The following is a 27,680-nucleotide window of genomic DNA, read 5'->3' as shown; positions in this document are numbered from 1 at the left end:
CCACTCCATGACAAAATAAAGTGATTTATTAAACACTGTGCTTCAGCTGAATGCCTGTTAACCCAATTTAAACAGCCCTTGTGTCTTTATGTATGTGTCGGGAGCTTACGTTTTTCTGCTGAGATTTCCCTTATGAGTAGAATGAATCTTGTTTTGGAGAGCAGAGCTCTACTGTCCCCCAACTGGTTTTCTGCCTTGACTTTGCCCCCAGATTTTCTTCTCCTGAGGCCTGAGGGTAGAGGGGGAGGGAAGGCAGCATTGACACTTTTCTTTTTCTTTTTCTTTCTTTCAGATCCAGAAGAGTAGAAAAGACCTCACATAGACTGAGGCTGCCAGTGTCTCCAGCCATTTTAGCTGAGCTTCTCCATTCTCCTCCTTCCACAAAGACTCATATCTGGGGAAGGTGTACAGCTTTCAAAGCCAAGTCCCACATTTGGCCTTCTCTCGTCCTCCCAGGGACCTCTGGGGGTTTTGGTTTTAGAACTCTGGGAGATTTCTTTCCCTGAACACACAAAACCCACTTGTGGGTTCCTTGCGTTCTGTTTATTTTCATTTTGGTTTTGTCCCATCCCCACCCTAGCAGAAATCAAACATGAAAGGCCGTTTTACAATCCATTACTAATAATTTGGCTTTCCGGACCTGGGACCTGGTGAAAGGCTGACATCCTGGATGCACTGAATGAGGCCTGGAGACTGCCATTTTGTTTTTGTTAGTGCTATTGTCTTAGACTGTTGCCTTTCACACTGGCTCCTGATGGTAAATATAGCCAGGCTGGCCTTCATCACAACTAAAGTGAAATGCCAATCTCTAGGTTTTTTTTTTGTTTGTTTGTTTGTTTTGTTTTTGTTTTTTTGAATCAGTTGAGAACTTTCTTTTTTTTTCCAATTTACTTTATGACTTAAAATTAAGAACAATTTTTCCATTTGTGTAATTTGTAATTTTTTAAGAGGAGTTTATCCTATAGGACTCTGTATTTGATGCTTAATTTACTATCTGTAAACTCATAAATATAAACTTGAATGTCTTAGTTGATGACCATACTGCCAGGTGGGTTCCCCAGTGTTTTCACTGGGTGGTACCTATCACTACAATGTTGCTGAAATGTTGACCACCATTGCCTGGTCATTTTCTTTTGAATATCTGTAAATTGGTCTCATTAATTTAAAAGCATTTTAGAAAGGGAAATGATAAGGGACCCATCATCAGAGAGCTGAGTCAGGTAATAATTTTCATTTCAGTGAAATTTGAACACAACAAAGGAGTTGATTAATAGCACAAATACAAAATAAAGATAAGAGATTTGGCAGGGAAAGGAAATAAAAATAGATTGTCCTGAAACCAAACAGAAAGTGGAATCCAGTGGAATACAAGGAAGGTATGATTTTTCTCCCATGGTTTGATTTGAATGTATTTTTCTTATGTAGTTTTAGGTCCATTCTGAAAGTAATGCATGTCTTATAGGATTAATGTCAGGAAGAAAGTAAACTAGGTGATGGGCTTAGATGAATTCCACAGATTTGATTTCTACATTAAAAACATAAAGTCAGATACTTTAAAGTATCTGTATTACTGAAATAAATTGTTGTTGTTTCTTCAGAGGTTACAGAAGAGTGTGTATGGTCCTTAGGACCTCTTGGCTCATAGAAACAGGCTTCAGCAGGAAGATGGGAAGAAAGTTGTTGCCTGGAACACACAGAACCTGATGTTTACAGGCTTTTTCTCTGTTGGTTGTATATTGGGCCTCATCACGATACTGATGCTTCTTCATTGCTCTACCTGCCTTCCTAACTAAATCATGAGATTTCAGATTTAAATGACTTTGGGAGGATAGAGGGAGGACCAAATATATGATTAGAACAAGCCATGTGATATCTAATTATTGTAATATAGGGCAGTAGGATGGGCCATGGTATTATTGAGACAGTAAGAAAGAGTGAGAGTGTTGGAATACTGAAAAGGTGTGGCAGTGAGGGAAGAGCGAGAATGCTTGGGAATTGGTGAGGCTGGGTGTTAGTGAAGAGTAAGGATGAGGAGGAGCTGCTGAGGGAGATGCCAGGGTAAAAAGGCAGCAGCCAGTATCATGGGCTATATCTGTGCTGTGTAGAAACGGGTCTGATGTACACAGGATTTTATGTAAATCTCCTCCAAAGTTTTACACATTGGCTTCTAATTCAGATGCTCACACTGCAGTAGTGAAACAAAATGTGCTTATGAGCTGCATGCCACCCAGGGATCACCGAATTGCAAACTGTGTTCTTAAAGGTAGCGTGATTCTGTGTGTCAATTCCATGCAATCGAGTGTATGCAGTTTATGCCCTTGGAACATGGGCCTTTTACCTCACGTCTATTCTGTATCTTTTGTATGTGAAGCATTTGGGCAGTTGATACAGAATGCCTACTCCTTCATTTTATAATCTAGCAAATAACACTAAAGAATATTTGAAAAGAAATAGGAACATAGCCATTTCTCTAGAATCAATGAAGACGCAAAGGATTTAAATTTGCTGTTAGCCATTTCTTAGCTGAAAAAGCATAGGAAGAGAGCTTCACACATCACACTTTTCTTAGAACGCCCAAAAGGAACAAAAGCTCTGCTTAGTCTCAGCTTTCAAATTTCTCAAGTGTTAAAGCACATTGAATAAAAATGCAAAGCCATTTGTTTAAAAGCACATTACTGTGCTCTAAACTTATCCTAGACCTGATAACACATTGGAATAATTATTCCAGGTCAGTATTTACAGGAAGAAACAATATTTCCAAAGCTCTAGCATGTTTTATGTGGGTTTGGCTTTTCTTGAAACAGCTTCTCCTAAGTTTAGCATTGATATCCAACCAGCATCATCCTACTACCCCAATCATCATCTTGCTCTGGTTTGTGTGCGTAGTGCAGCCTTGCACACCAGAGTTACAATAAGCAACAGTGGACACAGCAGTGGCCTCATACTCATTAGTATTCTAATAAATACTTTTCATGTTTCTGAGTATAATAACTGGAATCGTCACTTGAGTTGTATCTTCATATGACCAAACAAGCCTATTATCCAAGTTAGGTCACTATGGTCTCATCTTGGGACAGAGGAACTGATCCTTACAAAGTTCTGGTTTTTATTTCTTATTTGTGGCTGCCTTTCCTGTGAGTCTCGATAACTCATAGCATCAATTAAAAGATACATTTCTAAACCATTAAAGCACTTTTTCCACTGGCCGTTTTGTTCTTGGAACTTTTCAAAGACTTTTGAAGATATCTGACAGGATTTTGCGCACATCTCCCTTCAACCATTAAAGTCATCATACTGAGCACCAAAGTCAAAGGCAATCTAGTGTGGCAGGTTCATCTCATTTGTAGAATCTCAGACATTATGTTTTCCACCTCCAGCCATGCCATTAGAAAATGTAAAAAGGAAAAGATACTGTTATCATACAGTATGAGGGGTGGGGGCTATTTTGTGCTCCACATTCTGGCATTTAGGAACCTGAACTCTCTTCTCTCCTGGATAACTTTTCCTTAGATAGACTTAATGCGTTGGTAGGAGGATGGATGGATAGACAAATAATATGTATCTTCCTCTGGCGTTTGTTAATGTGTGAGTAGAGATTTTGATAGTGAGAAACATTTTACAATGTTCTTTCAATGAGTGTGAGGAGAATGAATAATAAAAACTAGAAAATCTTTTCACATGACGAGACAGAAGATTCCAAGATGGGAAGTCTGAGTATAGCATACTTTTCCAAATAAAAGAGATTGGGGGAGTACCTTTATTCCCAGTCAGACTCTCCATTCTATCTCTGAGATGCCCACCCATGCTACAGGAATTAGGGTCTGTCACAGTGCCTGGCACCCAGCCAACACTCAGGAAACATGGGAGAACTGTCAGGTGGAATCACACTGTCCCCTTTCAATTCAAACAAAGTTCGAAATTTCTTTACAACATATTCCACATCTCCTCCTTCCATACAGCTGTATTCGTGAGACTTGCATTCTGGGAAAAGGCGGACATACTCTAATTACACCAATCGTTTATCACAAAAGAGAGGACGCAGCAGGCTATTTGGGGGGAAATTGTTAGAGCTAACAAGTGGATAAAAGTATATAAAATATTTTCTGTGGCCTTTAAATGTGAGAAAGAACAACAGCAACAACAAATCAAATTAATGAAGTGAAGTTTTTCAGAGACTGAACCAAGAGGGATGATGCCACAGACCTGCGTGAAACACTCATGACTCTGCTCAGAACCCAAGTTGAAACTTGGACTTTCTTACAACAAATAGGAAATACTATCCATGCAGCATGAGAAACCCCTGCTTGGTCTGCTCTGCCAGTGTGGTGGGCACAGGGCCCAGCTGCTGTGAAGCCGAGTGTTGTTGAATATAATGTTTCAATAATGATGTTGTATTGGTTCTTCTTCTTGAACAAATGGAAAATTATACTTGCAATCCATCAACAGCCATCCATGATTAAAGCCTCATGAGCACTGAAAAAGAGAGCATGCTGAGCTGCCAGTAATAAAAAGCACCAACACTCCTGTGAAACCAGGAGACTCACTACCCAGTGTCCAAGGTGGGCACCGAGGTGTCCCTGGAGGCAGGATGGAACCAGGGCCATCTACTGATTTTACTGCAGTGTTTAACAACCGTGAGTGAGGTTAGGAAAAGGGGAGCTTCTCAATGGTCATTTGTATGGGGAATGTGCTCTCCAGAAGATCTCCTGTGATGAACAAAACCAGCTCCATTTAAGAACTTGTTTTCTCAGGAAACAATGGTGAGGGGCAGCAGCAGGAGACCTGGATGGAGTTCATGGTCAGGCTTTAAAGATTAAGTCCTGATTATCTTCTAATATCAGCCCTGCTTCACTTAAAATATTGGCACACATATTAGAGATGAATTGGCATTAATTGTGGCTTTTGTTCAAGCGGAAGTGGGTTAACACGGGCAGGGGCAGGTTTTCCTGATACAACTGTTCCCAAACTAAGTGGCCATTGCAGAGTCAGAAACAGTAGGATGGTGGAACCTTTCAGCTCATCAAGAACACACTTGCCTAGTTTCTCTCCTGGGGATCCCTCTACCTTCTGGGTGATTGTTGACTGTAACAGTCCACAGTCAGTGTCAGTATAGGACATCTTTTCCGGAGTGCTTGGGCTCAGCTATTGCCTCTGAGGCTCCCACATCTACTTACTCTACATGGGAGCTGATGTCTACACTTGCAAAATATGCACAGGCAAGCTCACTGGAACCCTGTGACTGGAATGGCTTTTAACCAAGTGCTCAGGGGGCATTCTTCTGCTTAGATCTGTTCTTCTTGTGTGCTCTATACTAGGGAGGGGGCCTTGTATACCACTACTCTTGTCTTCAAATAGGTACATGTGTGATATGTGTGATGATATTAAAAACCACACATTAATACGTACATAGCTTTATGGTGAAAATCTACAGCCATACAAATCATCCAGTGATGGACTCTAGAAACAGACTACAGAGAATTTCTTTGTTTTTTTTTCTTCTTGTTTTGATGCTATTTTATACAATTTTATATGCTGTAAGATTTTAAAATATTTTTGCTATTTTCCTCTGTAGATCTTGGCTCGGGTTGTCTTAGCCCTTGTGTTCCCCTGTACAGTGACACCCCTGTTTCAGTGTTTGAAGTATCCTCTCCCTGCTTCATGCCCTTCCCTTTGTAGTTTCTGTCATGCCTCACATTTTCTGTCATTTCCCAAGTCTCTTCAGTGGTTTCTGCCCAGATAAGTCATGTTAATTGCAATTGTCATTCGAGCACTGAGAAACAAAAATAATGAGGGTGGGGGCACACTTTCTAGTGTAACCCAAATGAAGTGGTAAGTGTCTAAAGCAAAGTGGAGCTATATGCGGAGGAAGGGATAGATTGGTGAACAGAAGCAAGGACAGGGAAATCAGAATGGGAGGAAATTATGCAAAGCAAGGTGAATCACTTCTAGGTTATTACTATGTTTTGTCTTCCTTGATTGTAGGACAATTCTCTTTTTTCTGTTACAAGGATTTTCTCCTCTGGATGTTACGTTCTCACCATGTATCAGTAGACTCACTCATTCCTTGTAGGGAGCTGCCCTGGCCCTGGCTGTATGGAAATGGAAGGTAGAAACCTTTCCTAAGCCTTAGATAATGCTGCTGTTAAGATCTAGACAGCTAGGTTTGTGGCAAGTGTCTGAAATGGAAGCAAGAACATTTAGCAGAACTCTGAAGAAGGAAGGCTGCTAGTCCTCCAGACTTTTCTCAGATTGTGCCACATGCCTAGTTGTTGGGGAGGGGTAAGAAATGTGTGGTTGTGTACTATAGATGCCATCCCAGAAAGGAAGATGGAAAATGGCTTCTCTTTACTTCATGGCACCATATCACATACTTCCCTAATGTGAATGAAATCTCAGGCAGACATAATGCAGGTTTCCGTTTCCATCTATCCATCACAGAGCAAGGGAATGACCATCCATTCTAAGGAAACATGTTCTGTCCCCTACGGTGCTGTCGCTTCATGCTAAAAGTTGTTCACACACTGTAACATCACACCTCCAAATGCAAACTCAAAACACAGGATTCATGTAAAACAGAGAGTGCCAAACTGCTGTTAAAAGATTAAAAATATGTTTATTGTAAAACTTTATTGCACAAAAGAGCCTGATAATCCTTCATGTATAATTCCTCCTAGCATCTAGTGATAAATTATTGTATGTTCCTCTAATTGTCAAATAAAAACATTAGTTAGCCCCTTCATTGGAATTCGAAACAAAGAGATGGCTGCGTTTTTCTTGTAGTTGTTGTTTTTCACACTCTGTGTCAAATCTGGAGCTGCCAGAACCCTCTCTACCTTTCATTGTTAGCATTCTCCTGAATCCTGGGTAATGCTCAGGTGGCAACTACCTTTACTACACAGTAGTGGTTATTCATAGAGCATGGCTGCTGTGTTTGTGTAGTCTTTGTGAGGGTGATGTTTGTGTTAAATGTGTTACCAGAAACTCAGGTTGCTGTCCTAGAGTTAGATTGGCTTCCAAGTTATTTTTCACTCAGTACAATGGTATCATAATCCTGAATACCAATTTTCAAATTCTAAACTCTTTCCTTTCCCCGTTCATGGACATGTTTTCCTGCCCTTTCAAATAGAGTAGCATTAATTTGCTCAATATCCTTGTCTATGACAACAGAAGCAATTCACTGTCATAAGGTTTGAACCAGCTGCTAACTTCAAAGCAGTCACCAAGAGGAGCCCCTTGTGATGATGGAGTGTAGCACACAATTACTACTCCGTGTGGCTCTGCATAGTATTCTTACACAGTAACTCTGCTGCATTACTACCCGCCTTATAAATTATAGCCATTAGCTGTGCACTTCCCTGTGGGATCTGTTTGTTTTATAATAAAAATGCTGTTATCAGATCATGGATAAGAACTTAAAGTCGCTTGTACTACCCCACCCCATGATTAATCACTGCCAGTATTTCACTGTGTTTTCTTGATGTCTTTGATTGTGTACACCTTACTATGTGTAAACTATGTTAACACAATTAAGGCCATACACTGCACTCAAGTTATCATTATGACTCATATTATATTGATATAAGCATTATCCTGTTTTTTAAGCCTTCTCATTAATATAATTTTAGTGCAAGCATAATGCATTTCATCTTGTAGCTCTAGTTCAGTTTACTTAACCACCTCTCTACTATTGATCAATGAAGCTTTTATTTTAGTATTTGTATTTGAAATAATAGAAATGAACCTGTCTATATATTAGGTTTTGACACATTTTAGAATATCGTTACTGAACAAGTTGTTAGATGTTCAGTTATGGGATTAAAAGTTGCACATACTGTGGGGGTGTCCAATTTCTGAGCACATTCAAATGTTAAAAGAGCTATACTTGACCAGCATAAAATGCTGATGGGTGAAGAGCTCTTATTTTTCATGCTTTGTGAAGAGCAGACAAGTCTTGCCAAAGCAAACATAGACCTGGTGTATTGTGGGAAAGTACACTTCAGGTATGAGCTCTGGGCATGCATACATTGCTGGAGGACAACCCTTTGGAAAACATGGTTTTAAATCTTCCAAACTTTCATTGATTTCCTCAAAGAAGAAGAACTTTATACCCCTTCTTTTAGGATATAAAAAGACACGAGTGATCATTTGTTCTGAGACATCCGCCTACTACCATAGGCCAAATAGAACACAACAATGTCAGCAGATAAACTTAGCAACAATGGCCAGAAAGTTATGACTATTATAAGAGCAGGCATTTATAACATGCTCAAATGAATAGATTTAAAATGCCTACTATGTCAACATCTTTTCCCATCACAGCTTTTCTACACCCATGCTGCCTTGTGGGTTGTATTTATAACAGTGCTGTTCATAAGAATGATATTTGGACTCACTGGGCACTTAACTCATTCTTTCTCCTCAGGCTTGTGCTTGTGTTACCCATCCTTGTAGAAGGGAAATGAGTTGTTTGAGTTAAGTCACCAATCACTGGGGTTTCTCACTAACCTCAGGCTGTTCTGTCTTAGGAATGTGTGTTCACCTTGTGGGTGGCAGCCTTGGCTGTCACTTCTATCTCCATCCCATTTCCAGTCTCCTGAATAATTGGATTCATTGCCTTTTAGCTGAAGGAGCCAAGGACATTAATTTGAAATATCTGAAAGCTATTCGTCAAAAGACACCAGTCACATGAGTTGCCCTGGTGACATTTCTGCCCCAAGCTGACGGATTAGGTTGTTTACTCTCTAAACATTCACTGTAGATCAAGGACAATTTAATTCTTGGCTTAAAAATTCTCCTTTCCAAAGAAAGATGACATATTTCCATGTGTGTATGTGCATTGCATTATTAGTGCGCGCGCGCACACACACACACACACACACACACACACTTCCCTTAGAATAAAAACCAAACACTAACAAACAATATTATACCCCAGTATACAAAGCACTCTAGCATGAGTACTCTTTCTTGACCATCAACATTTTATCCTGAAATTGATGTTTTTAAAGCTTAATAGTTGATGAAAATGAAATAAAGTCTGTTTCAATATACTTGCTTATTCTTTTGTATGCCTTGCGTACTTATAAAATCTTTAAGAATTCTAAAGACTCATAAATTGACATATACTCTTTAAATTAAGAAAGCAGAATAAATGCTGGGAAGATAGCACATATGGTTGATAAAGTGCTCCCCTTGAGAACATAATCACAAGAGTTTCGTTTCCAGAACCCACACTAAAGAAAAGCTGGTTGGGGTGGTGCTTTTAATCCTGGCACCTGAAAGGTGAAGATAGGTGGAACTCTGGGACTTGCTGGACAACCAGCCTACTGTGTGTGTGTGAGACAAGATAACATGACAAAGGTAATGTTTTATAAGAGGAAAAATTTAATTTGGGTTCCAGAGGATAAAAGTTCATGACCATCATGGAAGGAAGTAGGCAGGTATGGCACTGGATCAATAGTTAAGAACTTTATATCCTGATGGACAGACAGCAGGCAGAGAGAGAAAGTAAAGGGAAGTAGACAGAGAAAGAATGAGAGAGAGAGAGAGAGAGAGAGAGAGAGAGAGAGAGAGAGAGAGAGAGAGAGACCAGGTCTGGCCTAGCATTTGAAACCTCAAAACTCATCCGCAGTGACACAGCTCCTGTAACAAGGCCTCACCTACTCCAACAAAACTGTAGCTCTTAATCCTTCCCAGTTTCACTAATCATGAGACCAAGCATTCAAACTTACAAGGCTATGGGGGCTGTTATCATTCAAATCACCATTATTACTCTATGAATTCCAGACCATTGAGATACTCTGTTCTAAATGCGTGGTAAACAGTGACTGAGGAATGACAACTGATGTTGTTCTGTGCCCTACACACTTATGTGTGTATGCACACATGAACACATACACACACACACACACACACACACACACACACACACACACACACACATATATATATATATGTGTATATATATATATATATATATATATATATATATATATATATGGCACAGGGAGGGAAAAAATGGAGGGATAAAGGAAAACTAGGAGCCCAGGAAATTGTCTTTATGTGGAAATGCAGGACAAAGAGCCTCCCCAGTTCCCAGTAATAAGTCTTAAACTAGATTTGAGTTTTCTGGAAACCTAAAGCTACATGAGCAGAAATTACTTAAAAATCCCTAACATCTGTGAGGTCAAAGCACATTGGTGGTTCAGAAGAAAGATGGCTCCTCTTCTCAACTCAAAACAGTCTTTCACTGAGTATTCACACTGGAAGTCCCAGGCCACGCCCATCCCTCAAATATCTCATTCCTGCTTAAAGGGCTCAAATGTCTGCTTATGGCACTGTGACCCTCATTCTCACCAAGACTGAAAAATGTTGACAGAGTGAATATAGAGTCCCTGATGAAGCTACCACAGGGAATCAAACGTTCACTATATGAACATGTTGGGTCATTCACACTCAAACCACATTTTATTCCTTGGTCTCCAGATGCTTGTAGTTATATCATAAAGCAAAGTGCATTTAGTCCAACTTCAAAAGTCTCCAGCTTTCCACAGTCTCAAGACTGTTTAAAAGTCCAATGTCCAAAGTCTCATATCAAAGAGCTTAGATTTTCAACCCCTTTCAGCTCTGTTGACTGCAACACAATTCTCTTTCTTCTAGTGCCTGAAGCTCTCTGCAGACATCTCTCAGTCTGGTATCTCCAACATCCTGGGGTCTCTTACACAATCAAGGCTTTACTTTCACAGCTTTAGGCCATGGTCTCTCTAATCCTGCATGCGAGGGACCCCTGCCACAAGCCTGCCCTCTGTCAGTGGCTTTCTTTAACTGCAGAGGAAGAGTCTCCAACCTATTTACTCTGGTTTCCTTGACTCAGAATCACATGGCTGGAATCTGCTCAGTTCTGTTTGCCTGAGATAGAACTTGGACTCCTGCATGTATTTGCATAAACTTTGATTTGTTGGTACTTTCCTTTGTTGCATAAGCTTTTCTTTAATTCTTTAGGCTTCCTATTATAAGTTGAGACTTGATTGAGTAGGGTCTTGCCCTGAGGGCACCTCTCCCTTTATTCCATTTTGCATCAGATATTCTTTAAGCTTTACATCTCTTTGAAAACAAAAATTATCTCCAACATTAAATTTCCTGGTCACCGCCTTCTCCTCAAACTCTGCATTTTGTATTTCTTTTTATCCTATTAACTCTTTTTCATTAAAGATGTGCATAAAAGTAATCACTAATAACCACATGACAAAGTGAGTACTAGGCAATCTTGAAATCTCCTTTGCTAAGGAATTTAATCCAAATCGAAGGATTTAGCCTCCAACAGATTTTTTTTTACATTGTTATCTTTTAATAAATATTGAGCTTGTCTGCTCATAGCAACCCCCCCTGCCTGAAGAATGGATTCCGGAAAGAATACATTGAGGCCGGCACAGCTCGCCTAGTTTTGCCTTCCTCCCGCACCCCTGTTGTGTGAATGTTCTGAGGCCTCGGACACTTGTCACAGTCCTCAGTGTTTCCTCTTCTGGTAGAAGTCACACCCCACGCTAGCACAATCTTCACGGGGAGCGCCGAGCCTGGTGGGCTACAGGCTATGTGAGGAAAAGTGTGCCTCGAGCTCCAGCCACGAGTGTACGCTGTAGCAGGTGTGTGGTGCGGCTGTGTCACCTACCTGAATTTTTCTTCCTTTAGGGCTCAGCCCTGCACACCCCTCTGCTTTTGCCTACATTTCCACATAATCTTCCTCAGCATCCTGCTCATGTTTCTGGAGTGTTTTAGGAAGAGCGTCCACTGAACACTTGTGGATGAACTTGGGAATCGAACTCTTGGGTACAGCCTGCTTTTAAGAGAAAGAATCCCGGAATGCTCATGCCTATTTACAGCAATAGAAACTCTATTCCCAAATTCTGAGGGATCTGCTGTATTTTTCCCAGATTGGCATGACTTCTTTTGGGCTTGGTGGAAGTCGTGTACCCATGGGAGAGACTCTGGCTGTCTTTGAGTAGATGTTGGAGCAGTGCTAGTCAATTTTGGCTTCGAGTACAGTTTGCATGTGCAATAGTCTATTCTCATAATTTGGAGTTTCCTGCATGACCGGGAGGCTCCTAAGGTGCACACATCCCTCCGTCATTTCCTCACCGTACTGAGTGTAGCCAAACTCTGACCCTTTAAATGTCTCGACAACACCCAGAAGTTTGGGAAACAAATCTATTCAATTAATTAGTGTGATTTCGCAATGTTAAGGGTTTGTAATTCTTCAAACATCGGCCTGTGGTGGGCCAGGGTTGGGGTTACGTTACTGGTTTATATTCTCATAAAGAGCATCCCTAATTTTCTTTTCTCTGAGTATGAATTTTTCAGCAATGATGCAGCCCAGCCTTCAACTTAGTCAGTCTTTCCTAGGCACTCTCTTGCTGATGTTTGACTCAGCAGGTTTTCTGGTGGCTTATGGGAGGGACATCTGTGCATTTCTATGTTTGCAGCATGCAGTCAAACACCGGCATGTCTGCCGTACACGTTTTCGTCTTCTGCACTTAGTCCTGTGTGCTGTGCTTTGAGCTCCATCCTTTGCTCTAGATTGTGCGTTTTGGGTTTCAGTGACGTAGAACTTCATACACCCTTGGAATCATCAGGCACAGAGCCCTGTTATAATATCGCCCAGGCCATATAAGCTGTGTAGTCTGGTCTTGTAGCTTTATTTGTGTGGAGATCACACTGTTGATACATAGATGGTGGGATGCTTTCAGATGGAGCCTGGGCCGGCATCCCTAGAATCCTCTATGACTTTCTCCTCTATATTAAGCCTTTCTGCTGACTTGTTAAGTCTTCTGTGATGATCAGGGCCATCACCTTAACAGAATCCGGAATCACTTGGGAGATGAGTCCCCGAGACTGTCACTGTGGGGTGACCTTGGTTAGGTTAATGGATAGGAGAATCCATCTTAATTGTGGGCAAGACCATTTCATGGCTGGATCCTGGACTGGATGTAAAGGAGATGGGACTGAGTGCAGGTGCTGATGTCTCTCTGACCCCCGTGGTGGGCAATGTGAAGTGTCTCTTTCCTGCTGCCTTGATCATCCCACAGAAGGGACTGATCTTCAACCGTGAGCCCAAATAATCCTTCCTGCAGTAGCTTTCGATGAAGAATGCCCACGATGGGGACGATTTCATCACAGCAATGGGAAAAGAAACTATGACATCTTCCCCCAAGAACAGCACACTCCAACATAAGTACATCGCTTCCTTCACTTTAGGACCACCTTGTGTGCTCACACTGTTGTCTCAGTAATCCCAGTAGGAGAAGGCAGAGTGGCTGATGTTGTCTCTGGTCTTCACATGCAGACGTGTACACATGTACCTGCAAACACACACACACTTACACACACACACACACACACAGACACACATACACACACATACACACACACAGACACAGACACACATACACACACATATACACACACACAGACAGACACACACATACACACACAGACACACACACATACACACACACAGACATGCACACACACACACACACACACACACACACACACACACACACACACACACACCCCAAATCAGCAGCCATCTTTCACTTCAGCAGAGGAACTTCAGTGTTCTCAGGGGTCACAGTCTTTAGTTTCTTGTCTAACCATCATGTTTCCCAGCCTCACCTCAGCTTTCTTCCAGTTGCTGTGCTAGGCCCACCCTCCCATTTCTTCTATGCTCTTGGTTCTGTTTTAATTGCCTTCGTGATTCAATTGATCATTTATGGCTTTCTTATGTCTTTAGCTCTCTTTATAGGCCCCTTCTCTTGTTCTGATAAGCACACTGACAAGTATTAAGAAGGGCTGGACAGTTTTAAGTTCATGTGACCCAAGCCAAGAAAGCTGGGAAGTTCATTGAGCTAGAAGGGGCTGCCTTTAAAAAGTAGACCATTGTTCAATCAAGGCTTCGAAGAGCTCTAAATGCTTCTCTCATGGTAAGCAATGTAGAAAACAGACAAACTAGAGGCACTGTCACTACGTCCAGCTGCTTGCTTCTAAAAAAGAAAATGCTACCTTGTAAATAAACATGACTTTGCACATGCATACAAGTCTTCTGTGACTGAATGGTGTCCTCGGCCTGCCTACGAGGCAGTTGGCTGGCAGTTACTCTGGAGGGGAAGGCAGATTCTGTTGTTTTCAGTCCCAGTTTGCCCAGCTGTCCCCTGTGTCCCCTGTTCACGTCCTGGCTGCTGTTGTGTGCTGATGCTTTACTGCATCTTGCTTCTGTGTAGGCTGCAGGAGGTGTAGACTCCCATCATGAGCACATCTAGGGTTTGAAATCTTTTCCGGTTTTCTCTCTAGTAAGTTGTAGGCAGAAAACCCCATGGCATCCACAATGTTCATAAGATGGGAACATTACTTTTCAAGTTATTTCCTAATTTTTCTTAGAAGGAAGAGGCCCACCTGTGGACCCTGCATGTCTTTTAGTCCAGTGTCTATGCTATGAGTGTCGCTGGCACTGCTGTATTCCAATTGCTGCCACCTATATAACCAGGGAGAGCAAAGGCAGAGAAGCCCAACCGTCACTTTCTTTTTTTTTTTTTTTGTCTTTGTCTTTTTTTTAATTTATTTAATACTTAATAATAATTCTTTGGTTTCTGGGCAAACATCCCCCTCCCCCCTCCCCTTCCTTATGGGTGTTCCCCTCCCAACCCTCCCCCCATTGCCGCCCTCCCCCCAACAGTCTAGTTCACTGGGGGTTCAGTCTTAGCAGGACCCAGGGCTTCCCCTTCCACTGGTGCTCTTACTAGGATATTCATTGCTACCTATGAGGTCAGAGTCCAGGGTCAGTCCATGTATAGTCTTTAGGTAGTGGCTTAGTCCCTGGAAGCTCTGCTTGATTGGCATTGTTGTTCATAAGGGGTCTCGAGCCGCTTCAAGCTCTTCCAGTTCTTTCTCTGATTCCTTCAACGCCTCCAACAGATTTTTAAGAGACAGGGCTGAAAATAGTCACATGTTTTGCCAAAATATCATAATGGTTTCTAGCCCCATAGCTAATATTGTTCCCATCTGAAACTTCTTGCGCTGGGTTTCTGTCATCCACATTGCTCTCAGCATTACTGTCTTTCAAGCTCCTACATGGATTGCCCATTAAGCCCTGCTTATAGCATTCAACTGCTTTTCAAGCCTGTCTTAGTTAGGGTTTGCATTGCTGTGAAGAGACACTATGACCAAGACAACTCATATAAAGATAACATTTAATTGGGGCTCTCTTACAAGTTCAGGGGTTCAGTCCAGTATCATCAAGGTGGAATCATGGTAGCATCCAGGCACGCATGACACAGGAGGAGCTGAGAGTTCTACATCTTCATCTGAAGGCCACTAGGAGTAGATTGGCTTTCAGGCAGCTTGGAGGAGGGTCTTAAAGCCCATGTCCACAATGACATACTTCCTCCACCAAGGCCACACCTCCCAATAGTGCTTGCTACTCCTGGGCCAAGCATATTCAAATCATCACAAAGTCTAAACTTACAAAGACTTAAAAATTCTAAAAAAGAATGTGGTCAGTCCTGCCATACAATTGGATCCTGATTCTCACTTTTCTCTCCCTACCGTGCAGGTCCATTTATTGTCATTCTGGATGTTATGTCCCTGATGAGCCATGTAAAAGTCTTCTGGCCCAGGGCAAGAATTACACAGCATGGCTGGCCATGCCCAGGTATATTTGCTGCTTGACAAAAGTTGCTGCTGACCTTTGTAGGAAAAAAGATAGCTTCTGGGGGCCATGTTAGAAGGCCAAGCCCTTCAAAGTGAGGGTACTAGGACAACGGGCAGAACAAGTTTGCAGATCCTGGTTTCTCCAGCTACTGCCATGAGGCAGAGTCTAGGAGAGAGGTGAGATGCCAAGGAACCACAGCCTGGGGCTGTCCTACCATACCATATAATGGGGAAGAGAATACCCATCATATACTGCCAAATAAAGCCACGAGCACCATGAATGGGTTAAATCATCTTTAATTGGTGACTAAAGAGGTCTCACAGATACCTGAAACATAACAGGTTATTATCAAAACTATTGGTTACCCTCCTCAACCTGATGATAAGACCCTGTTGATATAAACACCAAATATTTATGTCACAGAACATGGAGAAATAAACCAAAAGTTTCACCTCTACTGATTGCCATTCATAGTGATTGAAGGCGCTATACATGTAGCTGGAAGGGAAAAGAAATTATTAATCTCACCATACATCTTACCCTGCAAGCTTCAACAGTGACCTGCCAGTGTTATGGGAATCCCACCAGAGATAACCACTAAGACATGGTTTATAGCCAATAGAAAATATTTATCCCAGCCAGCTGGGACTATACTCAGCTATACAGAATCTAAGTGTATCCCCAAGTATTTAGAGTAAGGGCCTATTAAAGACAAAACCATATTTTGGTATCTTATGCTACGGCTTCAGTCAGAGGTTTTGTACAAGCAAGCAATTTAACAGAAGTTAAGATAGGTAGTTAGCTGGAGATGGAGGTATGCAGAAATAGGTATTTTAATAGAAGCTAAGATAAGTTAGCTGGGGCAATTTGACTGTGGGTTATTTGAATAGAGAAGCACAATTTTACATAAAGTTCTCCAACAAGGAGATCAAATTCTAGTTAAACCTGCAGTTGCCTCAGCAAGAGGAAAAGATAAAGGAAACCATGCACCGTCTTGCTCTGTCATGCCTACAGGATATATCCACTGGTTAAACAGGGGTATGAATGTTGTGGGAGTAGCCAGCCAGGCTCACTCTATGAGGTGGAACAAATACTTACATTGTTAATTAAGCCAAGAACTTGAACAGGTCATAAACCATAGGAAAAAACTTGTTGGACTGTAATGGCCCATGCCTATGGAGGAAGGGTCGAAGAAGCTTCAATCCTAGATACCTCAAATATGAGGAGAGCAGGAGTTGGCTCCCTTCCCCCTCCCAACCTGGCACCATAAAGCCAGCCGCACCATCACCAAACCTAGCACGAATTTATTACCCTGACAGTTATCAGGCTTCATTCCTTGTTTGACTTTATAAGGGTTTCTCCTCCTTGACCCTATAACCCCTGAGGATATGTGGATAAAGCTTTATGTGGATAAAGCATCTTCTAATAACATCATCCTGGCCAATGAACAGGGCCACACATACCTTGCCCCAGAGACTCTGGCCATCTTCCCAGGAGCATAAATACCATTTTATCCCCACCCTCCCACTGAATAAACAAACCAGTTCTCCAAAGCTGCTCCCAGGTGTGGTTTTTGCCTGTGCACTCATTGCTGATGGAGATCCTGTACTCCATCCACCTACAGTGATTAAGGCTCTCTCTCTCCACACCATCTTGGTATACAATAAGATAAGCTACTCAGGTCAGGGGATGGGGTAGTAGACACTGTGCAGCAAACACTACTGTTATTCTACTAAGTGAACATAAAACAACTCTTAAAGATACATTATTTTACCTATATATCAGTATATTACTCAACCCTCATAAGAGAAACATCTTCTCACAGGCAATTACAAACAGTTGGACAATGTACAAACTAAAAGACTTGGGAGCACTTAGCCCTAAATGAAATGTCTTGGTCACACTTCCCCCTGTCAAGAAATCAATGTGGAAGGGACTGTAAAAGCCAGAGATTATGGATGACCTCAAAAGGAAAAACATGTTTAGACATAAAAGCACTGATGCACATTTGAACTCACTGAGATTGTAACACCATGCACAAGATCTGCACAAACTCAAGTCATACAAAAATCTCAGCATGGAAAAGCAGACGTGGGGTGCTTCTTTTTATGCTATCTCTATGTAATCGATAGCTACTGGGAGAGGAAAAATCAGTTGTCTTCAAGGGAGTGACAAGGGATATATCAACCACACTCTAGGGCAAGCCTCATGCTCAGAGTAGTTAACCAATACAAATTGGACTCCGTGATTCTTGTTTTGTTTTGTTCCTTTTTAGAGAGAGGAAGGGTAAAAGATGGGGAGAGGGAGAGACAATATTGGATACATGAGGATCTTGGGGAAGATAAGGGAGGGGAAAGGAAAACAGTCCCGTACTGTGCAGAAGCTATGTCTGTACACCATGCAGAAGCTATGTCTCTAGAAGACTCTTTATCAGGAGACTCTAGGGTAGGAAAAGCTCACTGCTTACCCACACATCTCCAGTTCTGGGTTCCTACTTTCTCTGATGCTGAACATTCTTGTTGTCTTTCCCTGGACTGTGATAACAGGGTTTAGCCAATTAGCATAACTTCTAGGCCTCCCAGTTCTCTGCATATGACTTTGCTAATAGTTTGAGTATGGTGGTTTGAATGACAGTGGTCCTCATTGGCCCATTTGTTTAAATATGTGGTTTGTGAAACTGTTTAGGAAGAATTAAGAGATGTGGCCTTGTTGGAGGAGGTGTGTCCCTGTGGGGTGGGCTGAGGGTTCTAAAGCCTTGTGTCACTCTTTACCTCCTACTTGATAATTGGGATGTGAATTCTCAGCTATTTCTGTTGTCATATCTTTGTTCTACTATTGTGGACTCTAATTCTCTAAAACTATAAGATAAATTAAATGCTTTCTTTTATAAGCTGTCTTAGTTATGATGTTTTGTTATAGCAGTAGAAAAGTAACTAAGATATTGGGCAATCTCGGGAACTCTTAACAGAAATAGCATTGGCTTTTTTTTAAATCTGGGCTTTAATTATGTACATAAATAGTGATATAAGAATGAGGAGTTCTAAGGCTTGTAGATTATTTCCATGTAAAGGATTGCAGTTTAGTTGACCTGTAATATTTTATCACCCAAACCAGCAAAAAGGCTTAGTTTACTATATCCAATGCTGATTCTGCCATTTGTCTGTAGAAATATAGAATTACTGCCTGGAGTTTTCAATGTTTACCTAAAACTGATTAAAATGGGAAGAGCATGGAGTTTTCTATTTATTTTCAGGTGAATTCTTCATATTGCCTGGCTTCTGAAAATTTTGCTTCCACAAATCTATGTACCCTCATAATACCCAGCCATATAACTTCTCCCCAGGGATCTGGGCAATGGTGATGCCTTGTAGATGTGGTAATAGACAGAGGCACCTAGTCCCATGAAAAAAGAAGGATACACCAGATTCTTTATTTTTGAACCTCTAGCAAAAAGGAGTCCAACAAACAAGCAGAACCAATAACACCAAGTCTTGGGGACAATCCAGGAGGCATATTTTGAAGATAGTTATAGTTGTCTACCCCTCACTGGACAAAGTGTTCCACCTTGAGCTTAGTATGGGAGTATATTTCCTGACACAAACTTGTATATGGCTCACAACGATATCGGAGTTGTGAGATGTTTTCTTCAAGTTGAGTCCTTGGCTCCTCCACATATTTAGACTGACTCTCAGGAACTGAGTAGAGTGAAAGCTCATCGATCTTCATGTAACTTTTGGGTGCTGCATAGATTCTGAAGGTGAGCAGGCTCAGGCTGGCTGGCCCTACAGATCTCTGAATTACCTTAAACATGTCGCTGGCAGCCATGGCTCAGGCAGGGTCAGCATTGGCTTATGTATATTCTTTATTTAATAATTTTTTAATAATTTAATAATTTTTCTGGCCACACATGGTGACACATACCTGTAACACAATTCTCAGGAGACTAAGATAGAAGAATACTGAGGTATGGGCTAGCATGACTTACAAAGTGAAACAGAATATGGTTCAACCAATGAGAGTTCTCATTCATTTCTTCCAGCTTAATGAAGGGATTATCATATGAGTTGCTGCTAAGTTACGGCTTCCATGCTTCTTTCTCCTCCATATGGATGATAAAATGAAGTAACAAAAATATAAACAAATAGTATTTATAACTATATATGTGTACATAGATTGTCTATATCACTTGATATTTTTATTTATATAAATATGTCTATGTACATGTGTAAGATGTATGCATATGAGAAATGTGTTCCTTTACAGAACAGTGCTGTCTTCCTTTGTTTTGATCCTTTGGTTTGCTTCTTTTTATCTTTTTCTTTTTCTCTTTTTTAAACCTCGTCCTGGAGGCTGTCTATTCATTTCTTCATGGTGCATTCAACTGTTTACATGAAGAAAGATACTAACTTTCTTAATGAGAGTTAGTCACCATTTGCTGGAAGCTTCAGGACCCTGTTAACATAGCATCAATGTTTTTCCTCAGTTTCTGAGTGCACTAACACACCCTAACTCTCCAGAAAACTTGGATAAAGTTGTTAATTCATTTCCAGGTGAAGATCTGGGACTCTGACAGATTCCATTCAAGATCCAATTTCAGGAAAAGGCTGTAGCTAAAACAGATTTAAAATCCGATTCCTCAGTTATAAATTCCAAACTTTCCATTGCCCAACTGTTGATTCCCACCCTACATACACATTATGACTACATGGAGCTTTAAACTATTATAGTCTCCAATCTAGAACACTAAATTTGGCATCTTTTACAACTACATACTTAGGAAGATTCTCTACTAATACTGAGGTGCTCTACTCAAGAACATGGGTACCCATATGCCAAGCTACCATCCAAATATACTAAGTATAATCCAACAAAGTCACAAGCTGAACTTCTGGCTTTACACACCTGTAACCTTGATCATCCATACTCTACATGTTATTTTTCAGGCCCAGACTTCTGCATCAGATGAGCATTTGCCCATCCAAGCTAAGCCACATTATACTTTCCTTATCTTCTTTTTCCTATTCATAGGTACCAAGAAGCGTTCTCATGGCTCACCTGCTCCAAGCACTAGTTCCACAAGTCGCCTTACCTTGCCAGGTAGGTAAATGACATTGCTCTATTATCTTAATGACAACACATAACAGAAAGCACTACTGTTTCAAGAGCTGGGAGCAACAGCTGCAGTAGAGCCTCTGTTCAAGCCCACTTTATCAGGGAGGGTTGTGTCTGTCACCTTCACTTCTTAATTTCTTCTAGATGTGGCCATGTTGCTTCCCAGACAATCTTCCACTCAGCAATGGACACAGTGGAATTGTGCTCTTTTTTTGTCTAAGCTGTGACGTATCTACTTCTTAGAATCAGATATTTTAGGGAAAGTGAATGGGCTGAGATAGATAGATAGATAGATAGATAGATAGATAGATAGATAGATAACAGATAGATAATAGATAGATAGATAGATAGATAACAGATAGATAATAGATAGATAGATAGATAGATAGATAGATAGATAGATAGATAGATAGATAGATAGATTAACTTTCTAACCTCATTTGTGCCCCTTTGTCTTAGAGCTTTACTTTTCTCACCCACTTCCTCTCTCTAAGGATTAGAACTGACACCTCTAACCTTAGTGTCCCCTAAAACAGTGTCATAGCTAATGGCAGGCACAGTTAAGATTTACTATTACAAATATGCAAGTCAATATGACCCAGTTCCCTTCTAGAATCTCCTAGGGAAATATTTGCCCATGATGGTCATATGTAGGTGCAAGGGAAGACTAATGCCTCCTACTCTCCCTAGATAGTCCCTCTGGATAGTAGCTTGACATGTATAACCTTACATACCCTATTACAAGTTTAACTATAGTGGGATTTGTTTTGATAAAGAGAAGCTATAAAAGTAAACATGGTCATTGTAAACAGTTTTATAATAATAAGAAAAACTATAGGAAGAAAAAATACTGTTTATGGCTAATGTTACCCATTAACTAAGATCCCCTCTCCTTCTAGGTCTTATTACACTTCCTTTCCTGAATTAAATCTCTATCTTATACAGAATTTTGTTTTCTCCCATTTGAAATCTCTTCTACATGTTAGTAAATTAACCAGTATCTTGGTAATTGGCTAACGTGCCTATGATGATGTCAGTTTACTTATATGCATAAGGACAACTTTATTATTATACTCTTGTCTATAAATATTCAGAGTCTAAGTATGGAGTGAGGGATATTCCTGGGTTAGAAATCCTGACTTAAGAATGTGTAAATACTTAGATTCTTGTCAAGATTCATTTTAGTAATATAAATTTTATCTCTTACTATAATTAATTTATTAATAGACACATTTTGCTTTTTTGCCAATGCTGAATATTATGTTTCATAATTTACTACTTTGATAAGAAAAATGACATCTCACCCATATTTTCTTTGCCTTTATCTTCTTACAAATACCCGTTTACTAATGTGAAATTATCTTTTAGATTTCTGCTTTGGGGAATTACTATATTTCAACCATTGTGAGAAGCATATAGTCTTGTATTTTAATCACTCTGAGATTAGGCTGGTTTGTAATCCATGGTGTATCATATTTCATTAACATTTTTTTCTTGGTTGTAGGCAAAATAATAGCTCACTTCACCATCACTAGTATTCTTGACAGATGAAATATAATCCACATTGACCCAGTATTTTGCTTTATGTTCTATAGCTCCGTGCACAGGACTGACTTGTGGATTCCATCACTGTCTGCTAAGAAGGCTTGAGTTTTCTTGCTTTTGTGACTTCTTGAAACTAGTTTACTTTGGCTTCTTTCTTTTTGCAGCTTTCTTCAAACCATCTGGGTGAAATTAATATGGCATGGTAGTGATTGTCTTTAAAGTGCTTTCACCTGCTGATAGTTTTTTCGACAGTGAAGCCCATCTTTCTACTTTCTGATCCCAGACTGCCAAAGTGATAAGTGGATGTCCATTAGTTTCCACAAAGCTTCTGCAACTGAGTAAGTGAGCAGACTCAGGATTAGTTTGTGCTTCCTTAGAGAGGATCCATCCCCAGTGCCTAGAAGTTATCTTACCATGTGCCTGCTGTGGGTATCATGCACTTTAGAATTCTGAGCATCAGGAAGAAGCTAACTTCATGCCAGCAATGCCACTGGAAAGTGGTCATGTCTACATATTAGAAAGTTATCTCATTCTTGAGCCAGGGAGCAGCTCAGAGGTCATCCTGGCCATCTGCAAGAATATTCAGATGATGTTGTCCTGCTTGTTATGTTGAAAACAGAGGTAGTTTTTCAGGATTATAAGGTACCCAAATCACCATGATGACAGCCTTGTCTTTTTACCTGAGTTTGCCAGTCTATACTTGCCCCAAGGTCTTACCTTCTAAATCCTGACCATCTCTAAAGCCTATGAAGTAGAGTAGGCACTTCTTAAAATGCACAATTGCTGGTGCTCTGTTTAGCAGATGACTCCAACTTGCTAATTATAATCTATAATCGTCAGTTCTCTTCTCCCCTTTCTAAGTCAAGAACTATGCATGTTTCCTCTTTCTTATGTAGATGACATTATGATTACCTACTCAGATCTCTCTGGAGTCTTCTCAAGCTCTACTTTAAAGGAGCTGTTGGTAATAGCACCACTGGATTATAGAAAATTCTTAACTATCACCAACAAATATTAGCTTTAAAAAGCATGGATCATGCAGTCATTTGAATGGACCTAGCTGAAGAGTTTAAGATTTAGGTATTAACACCATCCTCAAGGCTGAATTGGGTATGAGCATACCAGTCAGCTACAGGCTACTTGATTCAGTCATTAAGTGATGACACTCTTCTTGTGAAGTTTGGTTAGGATAACCTGAGATCCTGAGATGTGTGTGTGTGTGTGTGTGTGTGTGTGTGTGTGTGTGTGTGTGTGTGTGTGTGTGTACCTCTGCTCCAAACATATGCAGAGATGGACAAAAGAGAAAAATGAATGAAAGTCTTGAAAGGCAATATAAGAAAAAACAGCTCTGGAAAGTAGAAACAAAGGGTGCACCACAGGACTGATGTTTTGAAACAGCTGTGCTCCACAACCCAAGCAGGGTCTCTGAAGAAGGTCCAAAAGGTAGTAAAAAAAATCCTCTGGGATTCAGGCCTGATGTAATAGGAACCTAGTCAGAATATGGGACAGGGATAAGAAAGGTAAAATCCCTGCTGGTGGCCTTTGTTTGGAGCTCTAGCCGAGCTACTGACCTGGAGCAATGGGCAAGCAGTCATGTGCTTTCTTACCATACAAGACTAGTACTGGAAGTAAATCTCTAATCCTCCAAATATGACTGTGGGGCTTTAGAAGCAAAGCATCATCATAAGCCTACCCTGACAGGATAGTTAAGGATCAAATAAAAATAACTACAAAACCTAGACAGGATGCAGAACTATCATGGGGGCAGGCAAAATGGAAGGAAGCACAGAAGATTGGAATTCCAGTGATAACATAAGAAGTGACAGATAAATTGGGCCTCATCAAAATAATAGACATTTGGGCAACCAACCAACATGACCAACTGTGTTTAAAGGCAAATTGAACAATGGGAAAAATATTGGCCAGTAATATGTTTGAGTACGGGTTAGTTTCTAGAACCTATAATAAACTTCAGAAACTCAACAGTAAAAGCCAAAGAGACAAGCTCACAAATAGACAAGGAGAACAATAGCAGTTGGTCACAGGTCTACAAATGACCAATGAATGTACAGCTAGATGATTAACCAGTATTCTTAGTCAGGGAAATACAATTCAAACTCAGTGGGATCTGACTTCAAATGTAGTAGATGACAGAAGAAAAGATGAATAATAATATTTAAATGAAAATGAGGAGAAATGGGAATCTTTCCATAGGACTGGCAAGAATGGAGTGACAGAGCTCTCTGGGAAGCTGTTACAGCTTCTTAAAAGGTTAAATGTATCCAAGTATCCTGGTGAATGATGGCATCTGTGGAGCAGAGAAAGAGGAATCAAGTGTTGGACAGAAACCTAGACTCCATAGCAATTTCCAGCTAGTTTAGGCTACATAGAAAAACAAAACAAAACAAAATATTTTCTGTCATTAAACGGCCCAGGAATTCTGGATTCATGCACAAGAGAATTGAAAGCAATTTTCATTGGAAACTTTGTTCTCACATATTCACAGTAAAGTTTTCCATGAGAGTCCAGTGTGAAAACCATCTACATTCCCAGAAACTGAAGAATATAATAACAAAAATACTGCATCCATTCTAAATGAATGAAATGCTGATACATTCTGAAGATCCTTGAGAACACTTCTCTTAGTGGAAGCCAGACACAAAATCTACATGTCAGTGATTCTGTTTGTATGACATATTTAAGAGAATTGAGTTAGGTATAATGCATCACAGAGAGGAGCATGAGTGTGACTTCAAGGGCATGAGATTTTTTTCTTGAGGGGATTAAACTCAGAATTTAGATGATGGTAATGATTACATAACTCTGTGACTATATGGAAAACCACAAGAGGCATGTATCAAAAGAGGAATTCTCATGTAAATAATTTACCATTTGATTAAAAGAAGGAAAGTGTGAAAGATAAAGGACTGCACATCCCTCAGGACAGACAGGACATTGGGAAAGCAACATTCATCAGACCTCAATTCAAACAGACCTAAAAGGAGAACAGCAACAGCAGCAGCAGCAGGAACAGCCACCAAGTGCAGACTTAAAAACTTTGTAGGAGAGTTTCCACAATGAGCTCAAGGTTGAGAAAACCTTAAATGCTTTGGTTGGTTATGGTCAGGGAAGCTACTAGTACCAGCTGCCAGGTGGTTAGCTGGCATCAAATTGTTACTGGCTACAGTAGATGTCAGAACGCAATGAAGATATTTGCCTTTTACCTGCAAGGCAAACATTAGTACTGAGTGAAGGAGAGTAAAAATCCCTTTAATCTTCATTCAGTGTGGACAGTTACAGGATGTGCTACTCTTAAGTCATTGGTGAAAGCCTTAAAGGGCACATATCAGAAAGAAGGAAGGTAGCATGGCAGTATACGTGTTAATAAGTGTGTGTGACTATAGAAATACTGTAGTAAAACAGGAAAGAAAAACTATACATAAAGCCATTTCAGTGCAGAATTGGGGATACTAATTTCTTCTTTTTCTTTCGGGAGAACTTGGAAATTTTGTGACTTTCTAACACAAAGGATCATCACTAAAATGATTAAATTATAATGTATAATACTTTTATGAACTGAACTTTTGGGTCCTTCCCCACTTCCGTGTGTTGGAGCCTAATCTACAATAGGACAGTGGGAAGTGTGTAAAACTGTCTTTTATTCCTCTGATGTAATTGTCATCTCAGAGGCTAACAGCTTCCATCTGGTGACCTAGGTCTAGTCCTGGCTACAATTTAATCTAGGATTAGAATGTTTTCAGCCTCTGAGACGTGCTGCTAAATAAGATCACCTCCTCCTCCTTCTTTCTGGTCTCTGGCTGGCTGATTCAACTCAGCTGTTCTGGCTCCAAGCTGACTCATTCAATCTGTCTTCTCTCTCAGTGTCTGACATTTTGCCGTGCTTTCTCTCTTTTCAAGTGAGAACTGGGCATATCCTATTCTGTAAAATCTTTCTCTGATTCTTCACTTTGTATGCCTCTCAATTAGACATCCTTTTCAAGCATGGGTTAACTTTTCCTTTGTTGTTTGTGATTAAAGGTGTGTTCTAAAGGTATGACTGTATCCCAGCCAGAGGAATTAAAGGTGCCCACTAAGGCTGAGCCCTACCACAAGTAGAAACAGGTTTCTCCAGTAAACAACACAATCTCATGGTTCACAGTGCGATCAAACATCTTGCAACAAAAGTGTTAGGTCACAAAGATAGAACCAACATGGGTGGCCTAGAGGCTTTGAAACTATCAGAGAATGTAACAAGAAGTTTCAGGCCAAACTTAAGGCAATTGGCCTTTACCTGGAACTCAGATCTTATAAGTCAAGGCTTATCATCATGACAAATTAGTTTTTGTCTTGATGAGCCACCCAGCAGTCATGGTGGCACAGTAACCTAAGATAGAGCAGACATCCAGTTGAAAAACTGATCAAGCAGAAGGCAGTAGACAGAGAAAAGAAAGGAAAGAACTAAGAACAAAGAATGGCAACTTCAACACTTCAACACAAACTCGAGTGTCAAAATGAGCCCCCAGATGTAAATAGTTAGCAGTCACTGATTAATTGCCTTCCATCGAAATTGACCAATCAACTGCAGCAATGACATGATTGCATCAGACCCACCCCATTTTTACATTTGTGTAGTAGTATACATTGGTATTACAGTCAGATTACATTTATGTATGGCAAAGGAAGCGCCCTCCAAACACACAGCCGGGTCTTTTATGGAGCCCATCTATATATAACTCTACTGTACAAATATGACACGTAGTATTTAATCATCTTTCTGTTGTCATTATTTTCTATTCTTATTGCTACAAGACTGTTTATACATAGTGTGTTACATGACGTTGAGAAAGAAAAACAAGTCACTAAAATGATTTGTCTTATTTTAAAACACGCAGAAACATACTTTTATGGCTATAAACTTAATACCACGCACATGTGCACAAGAATAAACAAATTCTAGATGATGGCTTTGAAGAGTTAAAGGGAAGTAATGGTGAAGAAATACTAAGTTCTAACCTGCGTTTAATCTCTTGTGTGGATAAAGTTAATGTTGGATGTCTTCCATTATCTCTTTCCACCTTACTTTTTGAGACAGGTTTCCTCACTGAACCTGGTACTCACTAACTGAGCTAGGAAGGCTGACTACCAGGTCCTAGACATCCCTTTGCAGGCCTCCCTAGCACTAGGTGTATAAGAATGAGCCACCACATCGTTTTTCACATTAATGCTCGAGGTCTGAACTCGGCTCTTCAGGGTTCTGTAGTCAGCACTTTACCCACTGAGCACATTCCCAGTCTCTTTAAAAATGGTTAAAACATTGATT

General features: G+C 40.4%; 1 protein-coding gene and 1 pseudogene across 9 annotated transcripts in view; one reads left to right on the top strand and one right to left on the bottom strand.

Annotated features, from left to right (window-relative positions):
• The window catches only part of Pde1c (phosphodiesterase 1C), a 479,074-nt gene that overhangs the window by 440,411 nt on the left and 10,983 nt on the right, over positions 1–27,680 (top strand). For 6 of the 9 annotated variants that reach the window (XM_008762922.4, XM_039108434.2, NM_031078.2 and 3 more), the window contains 1 exon segment: positions 20,732–20,800. In XM_008762922.4, the coding sequence (XP_008761144.2) occupies positions 20,732–20,800 (69 nt within the window). 9 annotated transcript variants of the gene reach the window in all.
• Positions 18,943–19,513, bottom strand: Apoo-ps4 (apolipoprotein O, pseudogene 4; annotated as a pseudogene).

Source organism: Rattus norvegicus, chromosome 4 (genome assembly GCF_036323735.1).
Source record: "Rattus norvegicus strain BN/NHsdMcwi chromosome 4, GRCr8, whole genome shotgun sequence".
NCBI lineage: Eukaryota > Metazoa > Chordata > Mammalia > Rodentia > Muridae > Rattus > Rattus norvegicus.
The sequence above is the reverse complement of the archived record's forward strand: the minus strand, read 5'-3'. Positions and strand labels throughout refer to the sequence as shown.